The sequence below is a fragment of the Corylus avellana genome, chromosome ca2 (genome assembly GCF_901000735.1).
Source record: "Corylus avellana chromosome ca2, CavTom2PMs-1.0".
Taxonomy (NCBI): Eukaryota; Viridiplantae; Streptophyta; class Magnoliopsida; order Fagales; family Betulaceae; genus Corylus; species Corylus avellana.
Genome location: NC_081542.1, coordinates 28,302,159 through 28,328,227, shown reverse-complemented (window position 1 = coordinate 28,328,227; position 26,069 = coordinate 28,302,159). Strand labels below are relative to the sequence as shown.

At 34.5% G+C, this 26,069-nt stretch overlaps 1 protein-coding gene across 1 annotated transcript; it reads left to right on the top strand.

The window, feature by feature from the left end:
• Positions 1-17,098: 17,098 nt before the first annotated feature.
• LOC132169509 (receptor-like protein 34) lies at positions 17,099-20,699 on the top strand. The gene is made up of 2 exons (XM_059580537.1): positions 17,099-17,162; positions 17,545-20,699. The coding sequence occupies exons 1-2, from the start codon at positions 17,099-17,101 to the stop codon at positions 20,697-20,699; spliced, it is 3,219 nt and encodes a 1,072-aa protein (XP_059436520.1).
• The last annotated feature ends 5,370 nt before the right edge of the window (positions 20,700-26,069 follow it).

Below are 26,069 nucleotides of genomic sequence, written 5' to 3'. Positions count from 1 at the left end.
GTTTTAGCACGTCAGAAATTTCTGACGTGCTAAAATTAGCACGTCAGGAAAAAAAAAAATAGCAGGACATTCAACTTAATTTTCCCTCTTTTTTCCCTTTTTTTATTATTTATTGTTTCCCCAAATCTACTTTTCTTATTTAATTCCAAATCTTCTTTCCCTCTCTCAATCTCCCTGAATCTCCCTCTTCTCTCTCAATCTCTTTGCACGGTAGCAGAGCTAGAAGAAAAGCAGATCAAGAAAAAGAAAAACAAAAGGAAAAAATGGGGAAAAGATCATAAGAGAAGCAGAAGAAAAAAAAAAAAAAAAAGAGAGATTTTTTTTTTGAAGAAGCTCTGATTTGGTTTATTTTGATTTGATTTGAGGGATTTTTGATTTGAAGAGAAGAAGATCGAAGAAGGATAAGGTTTATTTTTTTATTTGAGTTTTTGATTTTTTGAAGATTTTGGGTTTGGGTTTTTGAAAATGGAGGAAAGAAGAGAGAGAGAGTGAAAATGGAGGAAGGAAGAGATCAGGGAGAGAGCTGGAGGAGAAGAAATGTACGATTGTATTCCAGAATTAAAAAAATATTTTAATTGAAAAAAGAAATCCATAAAAAATTTAAAAAAAAAAATTATTTTTTTTAATAATTTTGAATTTCCTGACGTGTTAATTTTTTTTTCAATTAAAAACATTTACTGACGTGTCAGAAAAATTTTCTGACGTGCCAATTTTGATACGTCAAAAAATTCTGACGTGTTACATCTGACACGTCAGAAAATTCTGACGTGTTAAATTTAACACGTCAAAATTTTTTCGTTTCTGACACCCATAATTTTAACGCCTGATACCCATCAAAAGGATTTTCTGACGTGTCAGACCACTTGACACGTCAGAAAATGTAAGTCAGCAAAAAATTAGTTTTTTGTTGTGCGATCAGGCACTTGAAATTGCTACTAGACTCTCGGCCACAGTGGGTTAGACAATCATTAATTTATTTGAGAAGAAACTTCATAAAAGATCCCTAAATTACCACACAATTTGAAAAGACCTCACAAATTTTAAAACCTCTGAATTTCACCCCCTCCACCCCGAACTTTCAATTTGATGCAATCTATCCCTCCTCGTCAGTTTTTGGACGTTAAAAATGATGAATTGACATTTATAGCTCTAAAACTTTTATAAAATTCATAATTTACCCTTAATTTCAAATTAAAAAAAAAAATAAAAAAAAAATAAAAAATAAAAATAAAAAAACTTAAATTGAAGGGTAATTTGGTCTTTTTATTGATTTCCGTTAGGGTTGAACGAAAAAATTTCGCAGAGGGGGGTCAATTGTATTAAGTTGAAAGTTTAGGAGATGAAATTAAGACTTTTTAGAACGCGTGGTAGTTCAAGAGTTTTAAGTGAAATTATCACTATATTTGTTATATACTTATATTTTTGGATGAAGCTGGAGGTAAATTAACCGTAGAAAAAAGCTATTTAGTCAAATAAAGATATTTATAATTTTTAAAGACCAAAAAGCTTTTCAAAATAAAATGCGTTCAATATATGCTTCTAGTTCTGCATGGAAACTTAATTGGAAGACTTTCAAGTTCAAGCAAACCACTCTTGTATTTGTTTTCGTGGAAATGACGCAACTACCGATCATCGATCTAGAACCAGAGGTTTCTGACCAAAAACGCGTCCATAGCGTTTTGAAAAGTCATGTATACCGTAAACCAAACGCGGAATTAGCCTCATTTTCTACGAAATTGTTGGGTATCCATTAATAATTAGTTGAGTATGATTTTTGTTGTAAAGAAATTTATGAGGTTCATTTCTTCTGATTCTGCAACAAGGCTTTTGGAAGACTTTTAATGTGACGCAAAAACCATTATTAGGCTGAGATTATCAAATTATGAAATTTATGCCATTTTTTAAGAGCCAAAAACTATGTTTTAATTTTATGAAGAAGAAATATCTTCGTAAAAATGAAGAAAAACACTTTTGAGAAACAATTTCTTTTTAGTTGCTTTGATAACATGTCACATTTTTAATTGGTGACATTTTCCAAGTATTTCAATACTTAAAAAGGCCTAAATTCTATAATTTAATTTTAGGGAATCCTGATCCGAGACATTTACTTCAAGTGTTAAACATCTATGGCTACGACTCTGAATAGCCCTTAAGAATACATTGTGCTCATTAACTTTATTATTTATAGTACATAAATCCTTATTACTTTGAAGTTATTAAAGAAATAATATGATAATGATATATGCAAAGAAGACGGAGGAGTTTGACTTGGAGAGGCTTAGACCCAACGCTGAAGCCTCGTGGGCTTTCTTTCCCAACATGTTAAATGTAGGTTAAAGCCATGCACGTATGTACATGTTAAATGTAGGTTGAAGACAAAATAATAGTCCCACTCTAATTAAGTTAATGCAGGCTATGTTGTTTTAGGACGACGACTTTTTTCTTCTTCTAAGCAACAAATAGAGAGAGGAAGGGGCAGAATCCAATTAGACCACTCACAATTACAAAAATAGATAAGTAAGACACTAAAAAACTTGATCTCTAGATCGGATTATGCATATCAAATGTAAAATACATTTTTGTTGTATTTGTGAACTGTGCACCGCTACATGTAGTGTACACTGCATGTGCACACATTCATCTCATTAATATACTATTTCTCTCCACATCTCTCTTTTTCCAAAATTTTCTCCTACTACTTCTCTTTCACATCTTTTTTTTCAACATTTTCTCCTACTATTTCTCTCTCCATGTCCCTTTTTTCCCAAAAATTGAAAAATATATAGGATGTTAGAAAAAAATACAATCTTTACTAAAAAAAAAATTAAATGATATAAAAAAAAATAGATAATCAGATGTTTAGTGTTTTTTAAAACTCATTAACTAAATTAAATAAAGTGAGTTTTGATTAACCGTTTTACGTAAAATATACATAAACAAATGTAAATGCTACAAGCAAAAGTAAAAGTCAAGCAAACCATAAACCCAATGGTCAAACATATCTCATATTCTACGCTGCAGCCATTACTGACTACAGAGTACTAGCTTTTTGAGAAGACCAGCAAACCGTACATTCTTACTTTTTTCTCTCATATCAATCAAACCTACTACAGTATCAGCCATTTCATTAATTAACTCTTCAACTCATTATTGTGTGGGTGTCTTTTTTTACAACATCCAATGAGAATTCTACTATTTTCATGGCGTTTCTTGATGCCCATACGCCTACTTTCCATCAGCTTCTGTATCTCTAAGGTGTCTGGCAAATGTCTTGGCAATTAGCAATCCTTGTTGCTCCAATTGAAGCATAGCCTCGTATTTGACAGTGCTTCATCCACAAAACTGGTGCACTGGAATCCAAGTGTCGATTGTTGTTCATGGGAAGGCGTAACTTGCAGTGACAGACGTGTTATCTATCTCAGCCTGACCCACGAATCCATCTCAAGTGGACTTGACAATTCAAGCAGCCTCTTCAGGCTTGAATATCTCCAGAATCTGAGTCTGGCTTATAACAACTTTAAGAATTCTGAAATTCCATCGGAGTTTGACAAGTTGACGAACTTGATTTGTTTAAACCTATCCAATGTCGGTTTTGCAGGACAGATTCCAATTGCAATTTCACGCTTGACAAGGTTGGTTAGTCTTGATTTATCTGTCGATGACTTAATCTTTGACACTCATGCGCTTCAACTTGAGAATCTAAATCTAAATATGTTGATTCAGAACCTTTCGGGGCTTGAAGTCACAAGTTCGAATTCCCCTCCCCCCCTCTTGTGCGAACATGTTGAAAAAAAAAAAAAAAAAAACAATATATAAGAGATTGAATACAATGGAACTAATTCTTCATTATCCTCATTTTCCCAAATTCTCATTTTAAGATTGGCTTCTAGCAAGTTGAAAACATTTCCTAATCACTTCTTGATAAATCAATCTAGAGTATTAAATCTAGACCTGTCAGACAACCAGATCCTTGGAGAGATACCCAATTGGGTCTGGAAGTTTCCTAGACTTCACTCATTGAATCTTTCTCGACTCGAGATTTGCCTTTACTCAACATGTCTTTTGTGACATTTCTAGACCTTCGCTCCAACCTGATTGAAGGGTAACTCTCACTTTTCCCGAAACATGCTAAATACTTGGATTTCTTGTTGAATAATTCCAGCTCTATGATACCAACTAGTATTGGTGACTCCCTATCTGTTGTTAACTTCTTCTCTCTTTCACACAATACATTCTATGGGAGTATCCCTGGATCAATATGCAATACTACACAACTTTTTACTCTAGATTTGTCTAATAACTTCTTGAGTGGCACGGTTCCCCAATGCTAAATTGAGATGAGTAAGACTCTAGGGGTGATGAATCTAAGGAGAAACAACTTCACTAGCACAATTTCTATCACGTTTCCAAGCAATTGTAGCTTACAAAGTTTAAATCTCAACAGAAACCAACTTGAAGGAAGGCTACCGAAATCTCTGGCCAAATGCACATCTTTGGAAGTTGGGTTAATAACTTTTTCGGTACCTGAGTTTTCACTTTTTTATTTTTTTCCCTCTAAGTTTTAAAACATGACAAATCTAGTACCCAACCTATGGGGAAAAGACAAAATCAATACCTCCATTAGTTCCGTATGTCCTACTTAACGGGTTTAGTAGGAAAATCAACAAGGAAAGCTTGGAATCCTAAAAAGTAAAAATAATTAAAAATTAAAAAATTAAAAAAAAAAAAAAAAAAACGAGCTACCTCTGTTTGGGTGCCTAGAAAACAAGGGAAAGAATGTGTTGCCGAGTTGACAAGAATTTATTTTTATTTCAGACGCTATTACATGTCCAAGTTCTTTCGGGTAATTTCAGAGACTAGTTCCAAGCTTTCCTTGTTGATTTTCCTACTAAACCCGTTAAGTAGGACTGACGGAACTAACGGAGGTATTGTTTTTGTCTTTTCCCCATAGGTTAGGTACTAGATTTGTCATGTTTTAAAACTCAGGGGGAAAAAAATAAAAAAGTGAAAACTCAGGTACCAAAAAAGTTATTAACCCTTGGAAGTTTTAGAAGTTGAGAACAACCACATTGAGGATACCTTCCCATGTTACTTGAACAACATATCCACATTGCAAGTCTTTGTTTTGCGATCTAATAAATTTTACGGGTCTATTGATTGTTTAGGGCCTAATGCCTCTTGGTTGATGCTTCAAATTGCAGATCTAGCTGCAAACAATTTCACTGGTAAGCTTCCAATAAATACTTTTTTGATTGGAAGGTGTTGATACAAAATATATCCTAAAGCCCAAACCAAAAGGCCTATGGCTCGCTAGGATATCAAGACCCTAAAGCCCAAAGCTCATGAAGTCCAAACACAATCACTCAATCATATCAAACCCACAATTAATCGTGCAGTTATGCACCATATCTCAACAGGTGGCATGCAGAATCACGTATCCCTATAATCAAGGGGGTATGATCACTCTCCAAACAACTCAATTTGGGAGTTACAACCCAAATCAGAGAATAACCCACTGAATATCTCCCAAAAGAAGTCTAAATATATAATATCCTATCCACTTGAATCTATCATATTATCTTAAAGGATGATCTACTGTTTCAACCACTCCCACGAATCATGGGAGTCAAGTGAGAGTCCCACTAGAGTTCACCTACTTACAGCCTCTATAAAAGGAGGAGCCACCTATGGTACAGATACGTACTCATCTCTTACTCTTATTATTCTCAGTTATTATTATTCACTATTTCTTTATTACTCTTGTCATAATCAAACTTTCACTCAGGCATCGAAGGTGGTACAACCACCACACCCCCCTTTTCGCGGTCTGTCACTACTGATCCTTTTTCGTTCTTAGCAGACTTTGGAATCCAGTTGCTACCAGGGTTGATAACTGTCTCAACATAAGGCAATAATGGTGATAAAAATAAGGGCAAATCTCAGCTCAATCACCTCCGATTTCATGGCATATTTATTACCAAGATGTGGTATTTGTTACCATGAAAAGTCTACAAATGGAGCTGATGAAGATCTTAACTATCTTCATTTCCCTTGACTTTTCATGGAATAATTTTGATTGGCCAATACCTAAAGAAGTAGGAGAACTCAAATTGTCTCATAATGCTTTCACAGGCCAACTCACAAAATCATTAGCAAATTTGACTTATCTTGAGTCATTAGACTTGTCAAGAAATGAGCTTACTGGTGAGATCCCTGTTCAATTTCCAAATGGCCTTATTTTCCTATCAGTTCTCAACGTTTCGTTCAATCGATTGGTGGGAAAGATTCCACAAATCAAGCAATTAATTTGCTACATTTTCATAAACTTCTTACGAAGGGAACATAGGATTATGTGGCTTTCCGTTGAAAGAAAAATGCATGCATATGTGGAGAGTCGGGATCATCACCTCCAACATGTAAAGAAACTCATTTGAATTCTGGTAATGCAATTGATTGAAAATTCTTATGTGCTTAATTGGGATTTGTTTTCGACTTTAGGATTGTTATTGGGCCTCTTATGCTTTGGAAGAGGTGGAGAATATATATATATATATATATTTTCTAATCAAAGAGTTGGAGGATATGCTACTATAACCATATAGATGACATTTTTTTAAAAATGTTCGCCTAGCTATATATTAGAATAGAAAATCGTCAAAGACGAGCTCACAAGAATGAAGCACGAAGGCATTAGTAATTGACATGAGGAGTAATGCAATCATGTTTGATTTCTTTCTTCTTCCTTTTTTCTTTCAATATAACATTAATGAATATATATATATCCATGAAATTGGATGTGAATTAATGTTAATGACTTTTTGATTGTGGATTTCCAGGTGACTTATAAGAGGCTGATGGGATGCGAAAGCCAAACTAACTGATCATGGTGTCACAGTACTTGCCTTGGTTACTATTATATACTAGCTTATAACCCATTACAATTTAATTATAAAATTTAAAAATATTATAATCGTACTTTTTTTAAGTATTATGAAATTTACTTTTCATAATTGCCAGAGGAAAACTTGAATTTTGCTTAATCAAAATATTAATATAAAATTATAAAAAATCTCTAATATTGTTGATGTAATACTTATTAGATTTTAACACAAATAAAACTCAAATTATGAACATTCAAAAATTTACTTGGGTTATAAAAAGAATATGCGCGAGATTCTTTGTTATAGTTTAATTTCAAAATTTAAACACATCTCTATCGAACTTTTCATTATAGGTTGTAAAAATAAAAAATAAAAAAAAATAAAAACTATCACGCTCTTTTAAATAAAAAGACATACTAAAGGTTATACACCAATATATTACTCAACATAATGACACACAATCATACACAGAACATTGTATAAATGTATAAGTCCCATAAAATTTTACTATATATCATAAGGCCTTTAACTTTAATTAGTTTAATTCATATAAATTAAAACATGTTAAAATCATTGTTCCCATATGTATAGTTTAAAATGAAAAATAAGAAAAAAAATAGCGAAAAGAAAACTTGGATTGTGATTATCAAAGCATTAATAGAAAGTTAGTAAGAATCATTTATATTATTAATGTTATACTTATTAAATTTCATACAAATTATAAAACCCATATAATTATGAGCCTTAAAAAAAGTACTAGCAAAATAATAAAAAAATCTTTCAATCAACAATGCAATCAAATAAGCATCCCACATTATATTCAATCTTAATTATCTCTTAGGTGTTTCGAAGTTCTTTTTTTGTATAATAATCAAATAAATTTTTGAAAAAAAAAAAAAGCATAAAAAGTACTTTAAAAAAATATCTGAAAATCCAGGTAAATCATACAAATAAACAAAAAATCTCATAGGCGAAAAGGTCTCGAGAAAATATTAAATAAGAAGCATGTTATATCGAACAATTAACAATTTTATAAACTAGTGGACACTAAGCAAAATAAGCCTCAAGATGACCGTTGTGATTTTACACTTTGGTTTGGACATCGAATATATAATTACTCATAAGATGCTAATCATATGTGTGTGTATATATATATTATTAATAAAGATTATTTTTGCTAATGAAATCAAAAATAAATACCTAATCATTATGTTGAGTAAAAATCCGACAACCTATACAATTATATATTAAAAAAAAACAAAAATAATGCAATAGAATTTTTTTTTTTATTTTGTTTCTACCTCCTATCATTTAGTTCATCTAATTCAACTATAACATATAATATTATGTTATATACATATTAAAGTGATTAAACATAATAATATATAATTTGATTTGTATTATTTGTTTCCATATTTGATTTTGACATTAGTAATACTTAATTTATTGAATAATTTATATGTGGAAAACTCTTCAAATATAATTAAATACCATTAATTACGCTAATTTAATGAACCGATTTTTCAAGTAAAAACCGGTTCACTCTTAAAAAACCGGTTCACAAATTATGTCTTAAAAAACTGGTTTAGCATTAAAATAAAAAGGGTTCACGTCACATGTCGCAATATTAAGGCATTTTTTAGAGTGATTCAGCTTATATATGTATATGATATGATTAGTAGTCGACTTTTGGTGTAAGATTTGTAATATTACTCTACGCTCATCAAATGTGTAATTCTAATGGTTACATAAAATGTTCATTGGGATACGGATACTACTTTAATTTGTATCTCAATTAGTGGTATGTATGTATTGTATTTTTTTAATTTCATCATGAGTTGTGTGGTTCTTCATAAATCATAGAGATGATGGTTTTTTACACTTTATTGGTGCTCTGATGCTGTTGCTGCCACAACATATATTTATGAGTTATGTCATGTATCAATATCAAGTTAAAAACTAACCAAATTAGAATTACACCAAATTGTTCAACATAAAACCTAACACTAATGTTGTAGGAATGGTTGGTTGGCTCACTGATTAAATTAAAGGAATTCGTATAATTTATCTAAAAGTTTTCCTATCAATTTTGTAAGGATCTGATGCCAATGAAGCTCATGATCAGTCTAGAAGTATTCTGAGCTGCTAAACCAGAGTTCAAGTTTATAGTGTTGACAACTATAGCAAATTACAGTTCAATTTTAAATGTGCGATTTAAAAAAATAGCGTTTTTAAATCACAACTAATGAAAATAAGATTTTTAAAAATATAATTAAGCGTTTGGTAAAATTACAGTTAGGCCTTTAAAATTGTGTATTTTTAAAAATGCACTCCTTATTTGGAGTTTGAAAAAGGCAACACGCTAAGTCAAGAGCAAAGGACAGCCCGCATCTCTGTCACGTCCTCTTTTGAACAAACACTCCTGAGACACAGCACCCGAAGAGAAAACTTTGAGACTGTACAGAGAAAAATCTTCCCAAAAAGTCTACAATGAAAAGTGACAATAAAATAATTTTATAGACAAACATTTTACTCTTCACTTCCTAACGGGACATATTTCTCGTTAAGACGGGATGAACAAAATAACATATCTGAGAAATTCACGTCTTAATGGGAAAGCAGTTCCGTTATGACGGTAAGAACAAATGTCATATATCTTCGTCACATGTCCCGTCCAAACGCACCATCTGATGAGAAAACAGGAAGTCCAACATTGGTCTCATTACATGTCCCGTCCTGACGAGGAAACAATAGCTTCAAGTTCAACCCCATTACATCCTCGTCTTGTCACAACTCCTGACGAGAAAACAGTAGCTTCAACCTTAATCCCGTTACATGTCCCGTCCTGATGCAATTCCTGACGAGGAAATAGTAACTTCCCGTTACATGTCTCGTCCTAACGGAACTTCTAACGAGGAAACAGTGGGTTCTTAGCTCAGTCCTGTTACATGTCCCGTTCTAACAAGGTTCGTGATGGGAAAACAGAAAGCTCTTCCAAAATCCCTAAAAGCCTAAGTGCTATTCCCCAAAGTTTTAAACACAAGAATTACACGAAATATCATTGACTAAGGCCAAATTAAAACCTAACAAATAATATATTACCTCGAGGTATTTCAGTCAGCTCATGTATGTTGTGCAAGTTATTCCTAAGTTATAGAATTATAAAAAAGTTAAAAAAAAATAATAAAAAAAAAATTCCGATGTAAGATTGTATCTCTGATATAATAACGTCACGTGGAAACGAGAGTTTTCGCTTACGATTTTGCTAGCTCAAATATCGGGGCGTTACAAAAATGCACTTTACCCCCAAAAAAAAAAAAAAAAAATTCTCCTCATTTTTCATTTAGCCTCCAATGTTTCAAAATTGGCAATATACCCCAACAAAGTATCAAAAATTCATAATATGGCCCATCTGTTAGCCATTTTTGTCTAATTTGAAAAAAATTTGCTCACGTGCATTTTTTTGTCTGAACTTCCTAAATTTGTCCCTTATTTTTTGGGCAGAATTCCAAAAATAACCCTAATTAACTTAAAAACAAAAAAAAAAAAAAAAACAATTTAGGGGTGGTCGTAGCCACCCCCTTTGGCCATGGGTCTGGTCGGATTGCCCCCACAGCCTATGGGGAAGGCCTACCAAGAGGCCAAAATGGGGGTGGCCAAAAATACTCCAAACCCTTTGGATCGGCCACCCCAAATGACCACCCAATCTAGCTAAATTGGCCACCCCCCAAAGGGGTGGCTACAACTGCCCTCAAGTTTTTTCCTTTTCTTTTTTTTTTTTTTTGGTCAAAAATATAGAGACAGTTAGTTATTTTTAATAATTTTCCCAAAAGAGAATGGAAATTATTGATGGATAGCTCACATTGCAAATTTTAGATACTTTGTTATGGTACAATGCCAATTTTTAAACATTTGAGGCTAAATTGAAAATGAGGTAAAACTTTTGAGGGGTAAAATGCATTTGATACATTTTATGTGAGTTGTAAACATACACGTTTGATATATAAAATAACCATGTTATGCGGGAAGAAAATAATAACAAGTATCTGTGTGAGTTTTACTCACTTGAGTCATAGGCTTCCTCTACCAAGACCTCATGAGGCTCTACAACCTCAAAATCTAAGAAATGACCCACAATTAGTTCTAAACCCGAGCTAAAACAAGCTCTAAATTCTAATATGCTTAGAATAGGCTTACTGTCTGACCATCGAACGTTCCAACAGAAGAGGTTGAACATTTGGTCACAACATCAAACATTCGTCTAGATGAGAGTTGAACGTTCGGTGATCGGCAGAAACTCATTTTGAACCAAAAACCAACAAAACCTTCTCTCGGTAGGTCCTAAGGTATTAACATGATCCAAAACAAAGTCCTAAACCACAATAATGCACTCATGCAAAAAAGATGCGTCCAACATTATCAATCCACTAATTCATTATTAAGCTAGTGTTAAAGCCAACAAAAACCACCTAAAGGCTTAAAATCTACAAGATATGCTACGAAAACAAACCAAATAGTAAAACAACAACTAATAACATGAGTTGGGCTAGGAAAGTTACCTCCTTTAAACCACAAAAGACCAAGAAGACTCCTCCTCCAAGACACTCTCTCACACTCACTCTGGAGGAAAACTGACTGGAAAACACAAAATTTTTTTACAGAGAAGCCAACTAGGTTTTTGGTAATAAGGATCTTGAGGCAGATGCAGACATTTGACATAACAATATTGATTTAGTCTTTTTGAGGACTTATTGTAGAATTTTGCAGGCTGCTCATGGTAATTAGTACTTTTGGGTGATGTTCCAAACTTAGTGTTTTGAGATGTACTTGTGTATTAAGGTTTAGCATAGATATTCTTTTTAGCAATGATAAGTATAATGTAGTGATTTTAGTTAATATGTGACTCTTAGTAAATGCTATGATTATAATAATAAAAGAGAAGTCATATACTTATGCTGCTTAGTGTGGCGTCTCACATCGCCTGGGTATGAAAATGGATATGTGCTTATATGTATACTTACACGCTTTATATCAACAACATGTTTTAAAGTCATGATGGTCATGATCTCATCAAAACTCTGTAATTAAGCAAGCTTATGCGAAAGTAGTACCAGGATAGATGGCCTCCTAGGAAGTCTGATTCGGGGGAACCAAAAGCGGACAATATTGTATGTCAATGGGGTGGGGTGCTACACTTATTAATCTCTTTTTGATGAGTAGAGGATATATTTGAACTTATTTACTTGGTAAAAGAGTTTAGGGAGACAATCGAGTTATTTCCCAATTAATTAATTTCAAGAGTGTTACAAGGGAGCAACCACCCACTACCGGAGGATTGTCATTCCAGCTACCCCCAGCAGTGGAAGGTTGTCCTACATTTTTTATCTTCAATTTCTCATAATACGTTAGGACATGCATTTTACTCCCATTCGGTGTTATATTTCCAATTTCATTCCCCATGCAATAATTCGAATCTAATGGTACTCCATTTTGTGTCAAAAGGTACAACTAAAGTTCTTCCTCAATGTCCAGTTTTATGGTAAGAAAGTTCATAGGTAAATAGATGAAACTCATAATTATAAAGCTCTATTCACCCAGCCGGAAATGAATATCCTGTCCTACTTATGCACTCAATATGAATACATTATTAAGACAAATTTATTGTTGGATGCATCCAATTTATTCAAAATTGATAATATTACTCAACTTCAAAGTTTTATATATGGAAGAGGGAAACCTTGTTGAATTTTCTTAACTTCCAAAAAACAATGTTCGTATTACATGGCTGACCAGAAGTCAGGGTGGGGGGAGTGATAGCCTTTACTCAAGGTTAGAGAAGAACGGCAGCATACAATCGACTCCACAACTAAATAGAACTGATAATCCTTATAGGTTTTGTGCCGTTTATGGAATGTTGCCATCTTTAACCGCCTTCATCACTGGTATTAGGTCGTTTGATAGGCCAAATCATTTCTTTGACCAATTTCCGACTATTCTTAAAAAAGCTCTGTCATGTTTGTTTTTTATTTATAATCCCCCTTTTCCCCCCCTCCCCACATTAAATAGGAAAAAAAAAAATCTAAAAATGCAGTAAACTAAAATTCATAAACATATGATTTAGAAACAAAGTTTAAACGCATTCGGGCGAATAAGTATGTTTATGAAGTAAATTAAGACTCATAAACATATTATTTTGCATGGTCAGTTTACTCAACCAAATCACAACACACACCAGAAGTATGTGAAGCAACTCAGTGGCAAACTCTTATCCATCAAGCCCTTCAAGAAAGGTAAAATAGTACACAGAGAGAGAGAGAGAGAGAGAGCCTTGCTTCAGTTACAAGAAACACATTACACTTTCTTCCATCCATGTCTATATCATATTTGGTTAAGATCGATGATGTGAAAACCTGATTCTCCCTCACGGCGGTGGCCCAGCCTCCTCCTCCTCCTCCTCCTCCTTCATTAGAGGCAGCAATCCCACTACTTAACTGTCTTGATCCATCAAGATTATCTGAAACCAGAAAGCAGCCTGCAATGGATTTCCTGAGCTGAAGCTGCTCAAAGAAGAGAACTTGAACAACTATTCCAAGAGGAAGCCTCTCATTCTGTGCAGCATGGGTGCATGCTTCTAAGGAAAGCTTCTGGGAGTCCATCAGCCTGCAGAGTTGTTCTCTTTCCGACTCTGCCAACCATGGGTGTGACTGCAGGTTTGACAACCAAAGGGAAACCAAATAAGCCCAAATTTAAAAAGTGTTTCCAATCCAGTATGCTGTCTTCTTTTTTTATCATTATTTTTTTGTCCCTTTCATTTTTCTAAGGGCCTATAATATGATTTCAGACCCTGGTAAATCCAGTGCCAACAGCCCTGTCTGGTTCAAATTTCCTGACTGAAACCAAGACGAAGTGAAACCGACCTTGGTTTGGTGGCATTAGTTTGTGAGAACTTTTCACTGATCAATATACCCATGACGATATAAATTTGTGCTACATCATTGGACTTCAAGTGTCTAAATTGACCTATACAACCATTTGCAAATACACCCTCAAATTTTCATTTCGTGGCACTGTACCTCTTCAAACTTTCAATTCATTGTGCGCATTTAATCATCCATTAGATCATAGATTGCAATGAAATGATAATTTGTGAAGGTCACATGTCACAAATAGTTGTTTGGTGGTGTCTTTGTTAAATGCGTGTCAGCTTAATTTCTCCCCCTAAAAAAGTAAAAGATAAAAAACATAATGGCAAAAAAAATAGGTTTAAAATAGAATTAAATAAAACCATATCCGGGCAACACATGGTATCATAGGTTGGCGGAACAATAGGTCCTAATTAGGTTCTACTTCTAAATTGGAAAAAAAATAAAATTGCAAAGACAAAACCTATTCATCTTTATAAAATGCCTCCTATTTGTAGAGTAGCTGCTAAAACTATAGGAAACAAATTGTGCACATGAAATCATTAATCATGAATAGTTAATATAAGAACAAACTTTTTTAATATCAAATATTTTGCATACACTAATTGAATTAACAATAATGTTTCAAACAATGTCAATCTCATTTGTATAATTATAAATACATACATGGATGAGGGGGAGGCCAAGAGAAACCTAAGTTAACTTTCAAATTATATATATACACACACATACATGATTCCATGAAGATTGAGTTTAGCTTATTAAGGAAATAAATCGAAAAGCACAAGTATAAAAACAATATTAAGTATAAAAAAATATATTAAATGCAAATAAAAAATGTAGAAAAATCTTTTAAGAAAGAATATTTAGAAAAAGGTAAACTCTAAAGCTCATGGAAACAAAGGAACTTTGGGGCACGCGTCGTTCAGGTCCATAAAGCACCCAATCCCAGTAGAATTAGGATCATCTCCAGTTTAAATTAACTGGAGAATATTCAGTTACCTATATTGGAAGAGTATTTTTGTCCTCTCAAAAAGTGAAAATACAAAATTATCCATCATATATAACTAACTAGATATTCTTCAATTCAAATGAACTAGAGATGATCATGTTCCATCCCAGTAGTGCCACATGTTCCTTAGCTCATACCTTCAGGCACAACGAGGATTGGGAGGTTGAACCCGTTGACCACGCTCACGTCGTAGAAGTCCAACCCTTTGAAGCTGTTTAGTGAGAACTTTGCTAACGTGACGGGTGGCTGGTACCCAACCCTGCCGCACTCCAAAGCCCCAAACCCACAGTTGCCGATCAGGCACTTGAAAAGCCAATCATTAATTTATTTGAGAAGAAACTTCATAAAAGACTCCTAAATTACCACACAATTTGAAAAGACCTAGGCCCCCTCCTCCCCGAACTTTCAATTTGTTACAATCTACCCCTTCCCGTCAATTTTTGGACGTTAAAAATGATAAAATGACATTTATACCCCTAAAACTTTTTTAAAATTCATAATTTACCCTTAATTTCAAATTGAAATTTTTTTTTTTAAAAAAATGTAAATTTAAGGGTAATTTGGTCTTTTTAGTGATTTCTGTTAGGGTTTAACAAAAAAGATTGACAAAGGGGGGTCAATTGTATCAAATTGAAAGTTTGGGAGATGAAAAAACTTTTAAAACACGTGATAGTTCAAGCGAAGTTATCTCTATATTTGTTATATACTTATATTTTTGGATGAAGCCGGAGGTAATTAACAGTAGAAAAAAGCTATTTAGTCAAATAAAGATATTTATAATTTTTAAAGACCAAAAAGCTTTTCAAAATAAAATGCGTTCAATGCGTCTAGGTCTGCATGGAAACTTAATTGGAAGACTTTCAAGTTCAAGCAAACCACTCTTGTATTTGTTTTCGTGGAAATGACGCAACTACCGATCATCGATCTAGAACCAGAGGTTTCTGACCAAAAACGCGTCCATAGCGTTTTGAAAAGTCATGTATACCGTAAACCAAACGCGGAATTAGCCTCATTTTCTACGAAATTGTTGGGTATCCATTAATAATTAGTTGAGTATGATTTTTGTTGTAAAGATATTTAATGTCACGCAAAAACCATCATTAGACTGAGATTATCAAATTATGAAATTTATGCCATTTTTAAGAGCAAAAAACTGTGTTTTAATTTTATGAAGAACTGGAGAAGAAATATCTCGTAAAAATGAAGAAAAGCACTTTTGAGAAACAATTTCTTTTTAGTTGCTTTGATAACATGCCACATTTTTAATAGGTGACATATTTCAAATGCCTAAAAAGCCTAAATTCTGTAATTTTAGGGAATCCTAATCCGAGATATTGACTTCAAGTGTTAAACATCTATGTCTACCGTACCACTTTGAATGGCCCCTAAGACTACATTGTGCTCATTAACTTAATTATTTATAGTAGATAGATCCTTATTACTTTAAAGTTATTAAAGTAATAATATGTTAATGGTATATGCAAAGAAGACGGAGGAGTTTGACTTGGAGAGGCGTAAACCCAACGCTGAAGCCTCGTGGGCTTTCTTTCCCAACAATTAAGTTAAATGTAGGTTGAAGCCATGCACGTATGTACATGTTAAATGTACGTTGTTTAGGTCTATTGAGCAAGACAAAATAATAGTCCAACTCTAATTAAGTTAATGCAGGCTATGTTGTTTTAGGACCATAACTTTTTTTTCTTCTAAGCAATAAATAGAGAGAGGAAGGGGCAGAATCCAATTAGAACGCTCACAATTACAAAAATAGGTAAGTAAGACACTAAAAAAATCGTTCTCTACATCGGATTATGTATATCAAATGTAAAATATATTTTTGTTACATTTGTGAACGGTGCACTGCTACATGTAGTGTACACTGTACACACATTCATCTCATTAATACACTATTTCTCTCTCCACATCTCTATTTTTCCAAAATTTTCTCCTACTATTTCTCTTTCGCATATCTTTTCCCAACATTTTCTCTTACTATTTCTCTCTCCATGTCTCTTTTTTCCCAAAAATCAAAAAATAGGATGTTTGAAAAAATACAATCCTTATTAAAAAAAAAGTTAATGATATAAATGAAAAAAATAAATAATCGAATGTATGGTATCTTTTAAAACTCAATAACTAAATTAAATAAAGTGAATTTTGATTAACGTTTTACTTAAAATATACGTAAACAAATGTGAAATGTGAATGATACAAGCAAAAGTAAAAGTCAAGCAAACGTAAACCCAACGGTCAAACATATCTCATTTTCTACGCTGCAGCCATTAATGACTACAGAGTACTGGCCTTTTGAGAAGTCCAGCAAACCGTACGTAAGGCGTAAACCCAACGGTATTGCCGATTCAGTGATTAGTGTTTCGGCTATATAATATGTAGCTAGCATTCCAGTTTATGTGCACTCATTGACACGTAGATCAACTGTCATCATTGTTCGTTCCGGTTGAAGCAAAAATTAAGCCTTTGCGGCCTCTTTTTCTACACTTTCAGCTGCCAAATCGGAGTGCTATTCGATCTATCAGCCAACACATGCATCAGCTACAAGCCCAAAACGTAATGTACTCTTCGGTCTTACTCGATCTCTTGAACCCATCAGTCATTTCATTAATTAACTCTTCAACTCATTACTGTGTGGGTGTCTTTTTTTACAGCATCCAATGAGAATTCTACTCTTTTCATGGCATTTCTTGATGCCCATATGCCTACTTTCCATTAGCTTCTGTATCTCTGAGGTGTCTGGCAAATGTCTTGGCAATCAGCAATCCTAGCTTGTTGCTCCAATTGAAGCATAGCCTCGTATTTGACAGTGCTTCATCCACAAAACTGGTGCACTGGAATCCAAGTGTCGATTGTTGTTCATGGGAAGGCGTAACTTGCAGTGACGGACGTGTTATCTATCTCAATCTGACCCACGAATCCATCTCAAGTGGACTTGACAATTCAAGCAGCCTCTTCAGGCTTGAGTATCTCCAGAATCTGAGTCTGGCTTATAACAACTTTGAGAATTCTGAAATTCCATCGGAGTTTGACAAGTTGACGAACTTGAGTTATTTAAACCTATCCAATGCTGGTTTTGCAGGACAGATTCCAATTGCAATTTCACGCTTGACAAGGTTGGTTAGTCTTGATTTATCTATCGATGACTTAATCATTGACAGTCATGCACTTCAACTTGAGAATCCAAATCTAAATATGTTGGTTCAGAATCTTTCGAACCTTATGGAACTTTATCTTGATGGTGTAAAGATATCAGCGCAAGGGTATGAGTGGGGCCCGGCCTTATCATCTTCAGTACCAAAGCTTACAGTGTTGAGCTTGTCAAATTGTCTCCTTTCAGGGCCTCTTGATTCCTCAATATTGAATCTTCAGTCTCTCTCAATTATTCATTTGGATTATAACAATTTTTCTGCTCCAGTTCCAGAAATTTTTGCAAATTTCAAAAATTTGATGTCCTTGGATTTCGCTTATGCTAATTTGACAGGAAAATTTCCAAGAAAGATTTTCCAGATTCCAACACTACAGATGCTTGACTTATCAGGTAATAAACTACTTCAGGGTTCGTTGCCCGAATTTTCTTCGAATGGATCTCTTCGAACGTTGGTGCTTAGTAAGACAAACTTTTCAGGGACATTGCCAAATTCTATTGCTAACCTGAAAATGTTGTCCGTAATAAATCTTTCTGGTTGCAATTTCAATGGATCAATCCCAAAGTCAATGGCAAGCCTCACTCGATTGCTTTATTTGGACATGTCAAACAATAATTTCGGCGGATCAATTCCATCATTCAGTATGGTCAAGAACTTGACCACAATAAGCCTTTCCAAAAACAATTTAACAGGTGAGATTACTTCCACTTGGTGGGAAGAACTTCTGAATTTGGAGATTCTTGACTTGAGTTACAATTCATTGAATGGGAGTATTCCACTTTCTTTGTATTCCATTCCATCATTACGGAAATTACAACTTTTCAACAACCGATTTTCTGGTCAACTCACTGAATTTTCAACTATTTCTTCTTACCTATTAGACACCCTTAATTTGGGGCGCAACAATTTGGAAGGGCCAATACCTATGTCTGTCTTTCAACTACAAGGTCTTAAGGTACTCGATCTTTCTTTAAACAACTTTAATGGCTCCTTGCAGCTTAATGTTATTCGGACCTTAAGAAATCTTTTTTATCTCGATCTTTCCCACAACAGCTTAGTGATTGAATACAATGGAACTAATTCATCCTCCTTTTCCCAAATTGTCGTTTTAAGATTGGCTTCTTGCAAGTTGAAAACATTTCCGGATCACTTCTTGATAAATCAATCCAGATTATTAAATCTAGACCTTTCAGACAACCAGATCCACGGAGAGATACCCAATTGGATCTGGAAGCTTCCTAGACTTCAGTCATTGAATCTTTCTCATAACTATCTGGAGACTCGAGATTTGCCTTTACTCAACTTGTCTTCTATGACATTTCTAGACCTTCGCTCCAACATGCTCCAAGGGCAACTCTCAGTTTTCCCAAAACATGCTAAATACTTGGATTTCTCGTTGAATAATTTCAGCTATATGATACCAGCTAGCATTGGTGACTCCCTATCTGTTGTTAACTTCTTGTCTCTTTCACACAATACATTCTATGGGAGTATCCCTGGATCAATATGCAATGCTACACAACTTTTTGCTCTAGATTTGTCTGATAATTTCTTGAATGGCACGGTTCCCCAATGCTTAATTGAGATGAGTAAGACTCTAGGGGTGCTGAATTTAAGGAGAAACAATCTCATTGGCGCAATTTCTAACATGTTTCCAAGCAATTGTAGCTTACAAAGTTTAAATCTCAACGGAAACCAACTTCAAGGAAGGCTACCGAAATCTCTGGCCAAATGCACATCTTTGGAAGTTTTAGAACTTGGGAACAACCACATTGAGGATGCCTTCCCATGTTACTTGAACAACATATCCACGTTGCAGGTCTTTATTTTGCGATCTAATAAATTTTACGGGCCCATTGATTGTTCAGGGCCTAATGCCTCTTGGCCGATGCTTCAAATTGTAGATCTTGCTGCAAACAATTTCACTGGTAAGCTTCCAATAAAATACTTTTTTGATTGGAAGGCAATAATGGATGATAAAAATGAGGCCTCTCAGCTCAATCACCTCCGAATTGAAGATAATTCATGGCATATTTATTATCTAGATGTGGTATCTGTTACCATGAAAAGTCTACAGATGGAGCTAGTGAAGATCTTAACTATTTTCATTTCCCTTGATTTTTCATGCAACAATTTTGACGGGCCAATACCTGAAGAACTAGGAGAACTCAAATCGCTAATTATACTCAACTTGTCTCATAATGCTTTCACAGGCCAAATCCCAAAATCTTTAGGAAATTTGACTTATCTTGAGTCATTAGACTTGTCAAGCAATGAGCTTACTGGTGAGATCCATGTTCAACTTGCAAATGGTCTTATTTTCTTGTCAGTCCTCAACCTTTCGTTCAATCGATTGGTGGGAAAGATTCCACAGATCAAGCAATTTCCTACATTTTCAGAAACTTCCTTTGAAGGGAACATAGGATTATGTGGCTTTCCGTTGAAAGAAAAATGCACACCTGGAGAGTCGGGATCGTCACCTCCAACATCTAAAGAAACTCATTTGAATTCTGGTAATGCAATTGAATGGAAATTCTTAAGTGCTGAATTGGGATTTGTTTTTGGCTTTGGGATTGTTATTGGGCCTCTTATGTTTTGGAAGAGATGGAGGATATGCTACTACCAACATGTTGATGATATTTTTTTCAAGATGTTGCCCCAACTATATATTAGAATAGAAAATCGCCAAAGACGAGCATACAAGAATCAAGCACGAAGGCATTAGTGATTGATATGAGGAGTAATGCAATCAGGTTTGATTTTTTTATTTTTTTTATTTGGTTTCAATTTAATGTTAATGAATATTGTTAGTATTTGTGTTGGCTTAATTTGGTTCCAAAATGCAGAGGCTACTATCCATAAGCTCAAACACTGGTATAAAATGTTCAGAATCAAATCTCAACCGTTCATAATGTAGATTCATGTGTTATGAACGTCCCTGTAAAATTTCAGCTCAATCGAACCACAAACACTTATCGATCGAAGCTATTAATCAAGGACGGACGAAATTTTCAAATTGCTGATGATTGCTGATTTTCACCCTCTGCATGCCCTGTCCAAATAGGCCCTCCCCCTGTTTGGATAGCAGTTTTGAAAACTCTGTTTCTGCTCCATAAGGCCCTGTCCAGATGGCCCATTAACTTGTCTGGACACCCAGTAAGTTTTACGCCCCAAAACGTGATTTTAAGTGTGTCAAGTCTAGGGTTTTGTTGGGAGTATATTGTTAAGTGCTAAAATATTCATATTTTCAGCCCTTAATTTGCATGTTTTAATCCTTTGGTTTTAGTTAATTAGGTCATTTTAATTCATTTTTGTGTTTTTCATACTTTTGTTGGCTTTTGGAAGAAAATGAAGTAAATTTGGATGATTTTGGCTCAAAGAGAGAAGATGGGAAAAATGGAGCTCCCTGACACTGCGATCGATCATAGGGTACTTGCGATCGAGCACAGTACCAGAGAGGACACAGCACGAAGCAGGCCATGAGCGATCAAGCGCATAACGAAAAGGGATCGATCGCAAACCTGGGATCGAGCACACACGGGTTGCGATCAATCACACCCGTGCGCAGGAGACACATCAAGTGGCTGCCAGATTATTATTCTTTCCATATTAGGGTTTTCCGACTCCCAAATGTAATAGGTTTTGAAACCCTAAGAAATCCCTAGGTTTACTACTCTGTCAAGGACTTCTAAAACTTATAAATAGACCCTTAAGCCTCTAGAATAGATATACTTTTGTAAGGAGAAGAATAGGAGCTCTTCAAGTTCAAGGCTCGGGTTTATTCTTTTCCTTTCTTTTCTTTTATTTTATGAAGATGTTTAACATCAATTTTATGTGTAGCTAATTTAATTAGTAGGGCTTGATTGAAGCCCTAGTTATGTTTAGTTAATATATCAATATTGGCACCTTCGTAATGATCTTGTTGTGCTATTTAACCTGATTAACACCTGCTTGCATGAATTCCTCATATGTGTGTGCCTGATCAACATATGCATGTGGTATGAACTAGTTAGTTCAATCAATTTGGATGGCCGAGTCCTGGGTTTAATAGAAGTAACAAAAGAATCCACACCGCGATTCTTGGGTTAATCAACATGGGGAACCGGGAGTATATGCCATGCCCTAGGCCTCATGTGTTTGTCGATTTCCATAAAATATATGCTTTCCTAAGGAACAACTTAGTATACACCATGCTAAATCACGTAGAAAATAAAAGAGTTAGAGTATACGCCATGCCTAACTCGTTGCTTAGGGAAATCTATAGCGTAAGGTGTATACGCCATGCTCTTAGGTTGACAAACATTAGATATGCATAACATGATTAAAGCATTGGCATATTGTTATATTAGCCAAATATAATTAGTGGTGGATATCAAAGCCCTACCTTTTATTATCATCACTTAAATAATCAATCTTTGTTTTACTTTAGGAATTTATTTTTAAACAAAATTCAGCAATTCTCGTGGGAATGATCCTGTACTTGCACCATATACTACTATGTTGACCTTGTGCACTTGCAGGTAAAACGTACAATTATTTACCTATTAATTTAGGTAGATATTTACCTATATATACATCTTCATAAAGAGAGAGAGATGTACGAATTTTAGAACCCTAGAGTTCGTCAGAGGCTGTGCTTAAGTGATCAATTATTGTGAGCCTTATTATTCCTCGTAGAGGACTTGTGTTAGTTTCATTGTGCTTAATTGAAGTCTATCGAAAGGGTCCGGTAAAGGAGAATCACGTTAAAGAAGATTGTGAGTGAGAAGACGAGTTGGAGGCTTGTCGATCTTACAGAGTCAAGGTCTTACATCAGTTTGTAAGTGTTCCCAGTATCTGTAATCTCTGGATAATCTTTTGATAATGATTTCCTGGGTTTGGCTGCTCCGGAGAGGTTTTACTTGTAGAACGTTTTCTAAAAGGTTTCCTCTTCGTCACCAAAATTCTTCGTGTTGGCTTTTACTAATTTTGGTGATTGTTTGCTTGTTGATAAATATCTATTAATTCCGCATAAACTGTGATAATTATTCATTAAGCATTTTTCAATTGGTATCAGAGCAGGTTCACTCCGTGAAGGATTTAATTCTTGAGTGTGATCCTTGTTTCATGTTTAAGATGTCTCAAACCCTTAACACTGTGCCAAATTTTGATGGATCAAATTATGGCTATTGGAAGTCCCGTATGAGATTTTTCTTAAAATCCATAGACGTTTGGCATGTCATTGAATCTGGATTTACTGCTCCAGAGAAATCGATAGCTGAATGGTCTATTGTTGAAAAACAAACTTGTATGGTGAATGACAAAGCTATGAATGCTATATGCTTGGCAATTTCACAAACTGAGTTCTCCAGAATTTCAAATTGTTATAGTGCCAAGGATGCATGGGAGATCCTAGAAACTACATATGAAGGAACTAATCTTGTTAAAGCTTCAAAACTTCAAATGTTAGTTTCTCAGTTTGAGGATATTAAAATGTTAGAGGATGAGACATTCAATGATTTTTTCGGTAAACTTAGTGAAATTAGAAATTCCGTGATAAATCTAGGAAAGAAAGTTTTTGACACTAAGCTTATTAGAAAAGTTATGAGATCACTCCCTGAAAGATTCAGAATGAAGGTAACTGGCATTGAATCATGCACTGATCTTAATACCATGAGGATAGAAGAGTTAGTTTGTGCCATTCAGACTTATGAGTTTTCCTTGCCTCAACCTAGGAAAAATAAGGATCTTGCCCTTAGAACTCTTAGGAAGAACTCTGATGAGTTATCTGATGAGGAATCACCAGATGACGAGGAACTTGCCTTGATAGCTAGAAGGTATTTTAGGAATGAACATAGAATTTTCAAGAGATTTGGAAAACTAAAAGAGAGTACTCAGGATAGAAATGAAAGATACCCACGCAGTCCAAAATGTTATGAGTGTTCTGGCTATGGTCATGTGCACAAGGATTGTGCTAATCTCAAAAGTAATAAGCCAAAAGAACAAAAAGCTTTCAATATTACCTTGAGTGACACTGATGAGGAAGTCCTAGATGAATCTCCTAATTATCTAGCCTTTGTTGCATCCTATGAATCTGATGATTCTAAACAATCAGATGGTCAGTCTGTGTCTAATAGTGAATCAAATAGGGTTAGTGATCTTCAAAACTCCTTAGACAATTTAATGGAAAAAATTTCTATGCTTAGAAATACTAATTTGAAAATTGTCAAGGATGTTAAGAATCTTGAGCTTGAAAGGGATAATTTGTTGAAATATTTGAGTGATTCACATGCTGTTTGCAATGCCCTTAAATCTGAAAACCATGTGTTAATTGCTAAGAATAAATCCCTTTAAAATGATCTAGTTGAAACTAGAAATCACTTGAGCACATTCTTAATCAAATGTTGCATGTTCAGAAGCGTTCTAGTGGCAGATCTGGTTTAGGATTTGATAAAACTGCTCATATGTCTTCTAATCTTACTTCTACTCCAAAGACTGTGTTTGTTAAACCTGTGATAGTAGAAGACGTTTCTGTGAATGGACATCAAGCAGTTGCCCAGACTCTACAATGTAAAAAAGGTAAGAAAATTTTGGTTGAGCATCGTGCATCTTACTTTAAGCCTAGAGTCATGCATCCTCCTAGGAAATTACATTTTCAAAGGTTTGTCCCTACATGTCATCATTGTGGAAAAGTTGGTCACATTTGACCTAACTATTTTAAATTAAAACCTCAAGTGCATAAGAACAAAAATTCTGTTTTTAGGAAAGATTGTGAGGGTTTGGTCATGATGATGAAAGGAGTGCTATATAGGTTAGATGAGTTCGAAAAAGGCCATAAACCTAGACCTAAGATCACTCAAGTGTGGGTTAGGAAGGATGAAACCATTCACCCCTTGAGGGGAAGTGGTAGTGAACTCACCTTATGTTAGGTGAGTCAATAACATGCGTAGGATTAATTTTCTTGCATATCTTTGCATATCCTAGAGCACGCTGTTTATTTCTTTTTGCATTGCATTTTTCTTAATTGTTTTGCATGTGTTTTGTTTTGTGTGCATTTCTTTTGTGAAAAATTTTCAAAAAGACAAAAATATTTTTTTGGTTTTTTTGTCTTATACACCTAGATAGTCCATTAATTTCTCATGTTGCTTTTATGGATTTAATTCCTTATGTCTTGGAATGCTCTTAACATGCATGAGATGAACTTTTGTTTCAATGGACTTGTTCTTGTTGTTACCTAAAGCCTGAGTTTATGTATTACATTTTGCCTATGCTTTATCTCTTGTACACATTTAAGCTGTTTGAGGTTTTTGCTAAATTTTTTTCTAGGTCTGTTAGGTAACCATATGAGGTTTTTGACTAGTCGTATTTTTCAAATTGACCATATGCTAGTTGAACCTAGGGCTTAAAAATTCCTGCTTTCTTTCTTTTGTGTTAAGCACCAATTGTTTAAGGACACTTTCTCAAAGAGAAAGAGAATCAAAATAGTGGAACGAAAATCAAAAGAACATGTTCCTTATGGAATTTATTTTCATTGGGTCAAACTTATGCTATTTTTTCAAAAGAGGATTGTTTTGGATGAGAGTGGCTAGGTCCTAATATGATAAGGTTTGACTTTTGATTAAATTTACTTGTCAAAACCTCATGGCGGTGAAACTTTCTCCTCTTTGTGTAAATTGGAAAATTTTTTTTCTCTTTGGATGGCTTCCACACACAACACAAGCATGGGTTGAATGGAACATTTTTCTTGGCTTGGGTTAAGCAATATGAGTTTCTTGACATTTCTAGTCTCATGTATATTTTGCATATTTCGAGCAAGTTTGGGAAATTCATTGCTAAAATACATGAGTTTTTGATGTGTGTATCATATGTATTCATTTGACTTTTGAGGGGGAGAAACATGTTTCTCTTTTCCAGTTTCTTGTTGATGAATGAGTTATACATTGAGGGGGAGTTTGTGTTGATGTGCCTCCATGATTTGCATTAAACTTCATGCAATTTTCGTTTATTTTGTGATCATGAGTTGAGTTGCTTTGGGTTATTCATGTTCCGCATATGCCTTGATGTGTTTTGTGAAGTGTTTCAGGAAACATGAAGATCTTTTGTCATTCTGTGACAA

Coding starts and splice junctions, on each gene's coding strand:
- LOC132169509 (XM_059580537.1), top strand. CDS start 17,099: ATGACTACAGAGTACTGGCCTTTTGAGAAGTCCAGCAAACCGTACGTA. Junction 17,163..17,544: donor CGTAAGGCGTAAACCCAACG/GTATTGCCGATT, acceptor ACTTTCCATTAG/CTTCTGTATCTCTGAGGTGT.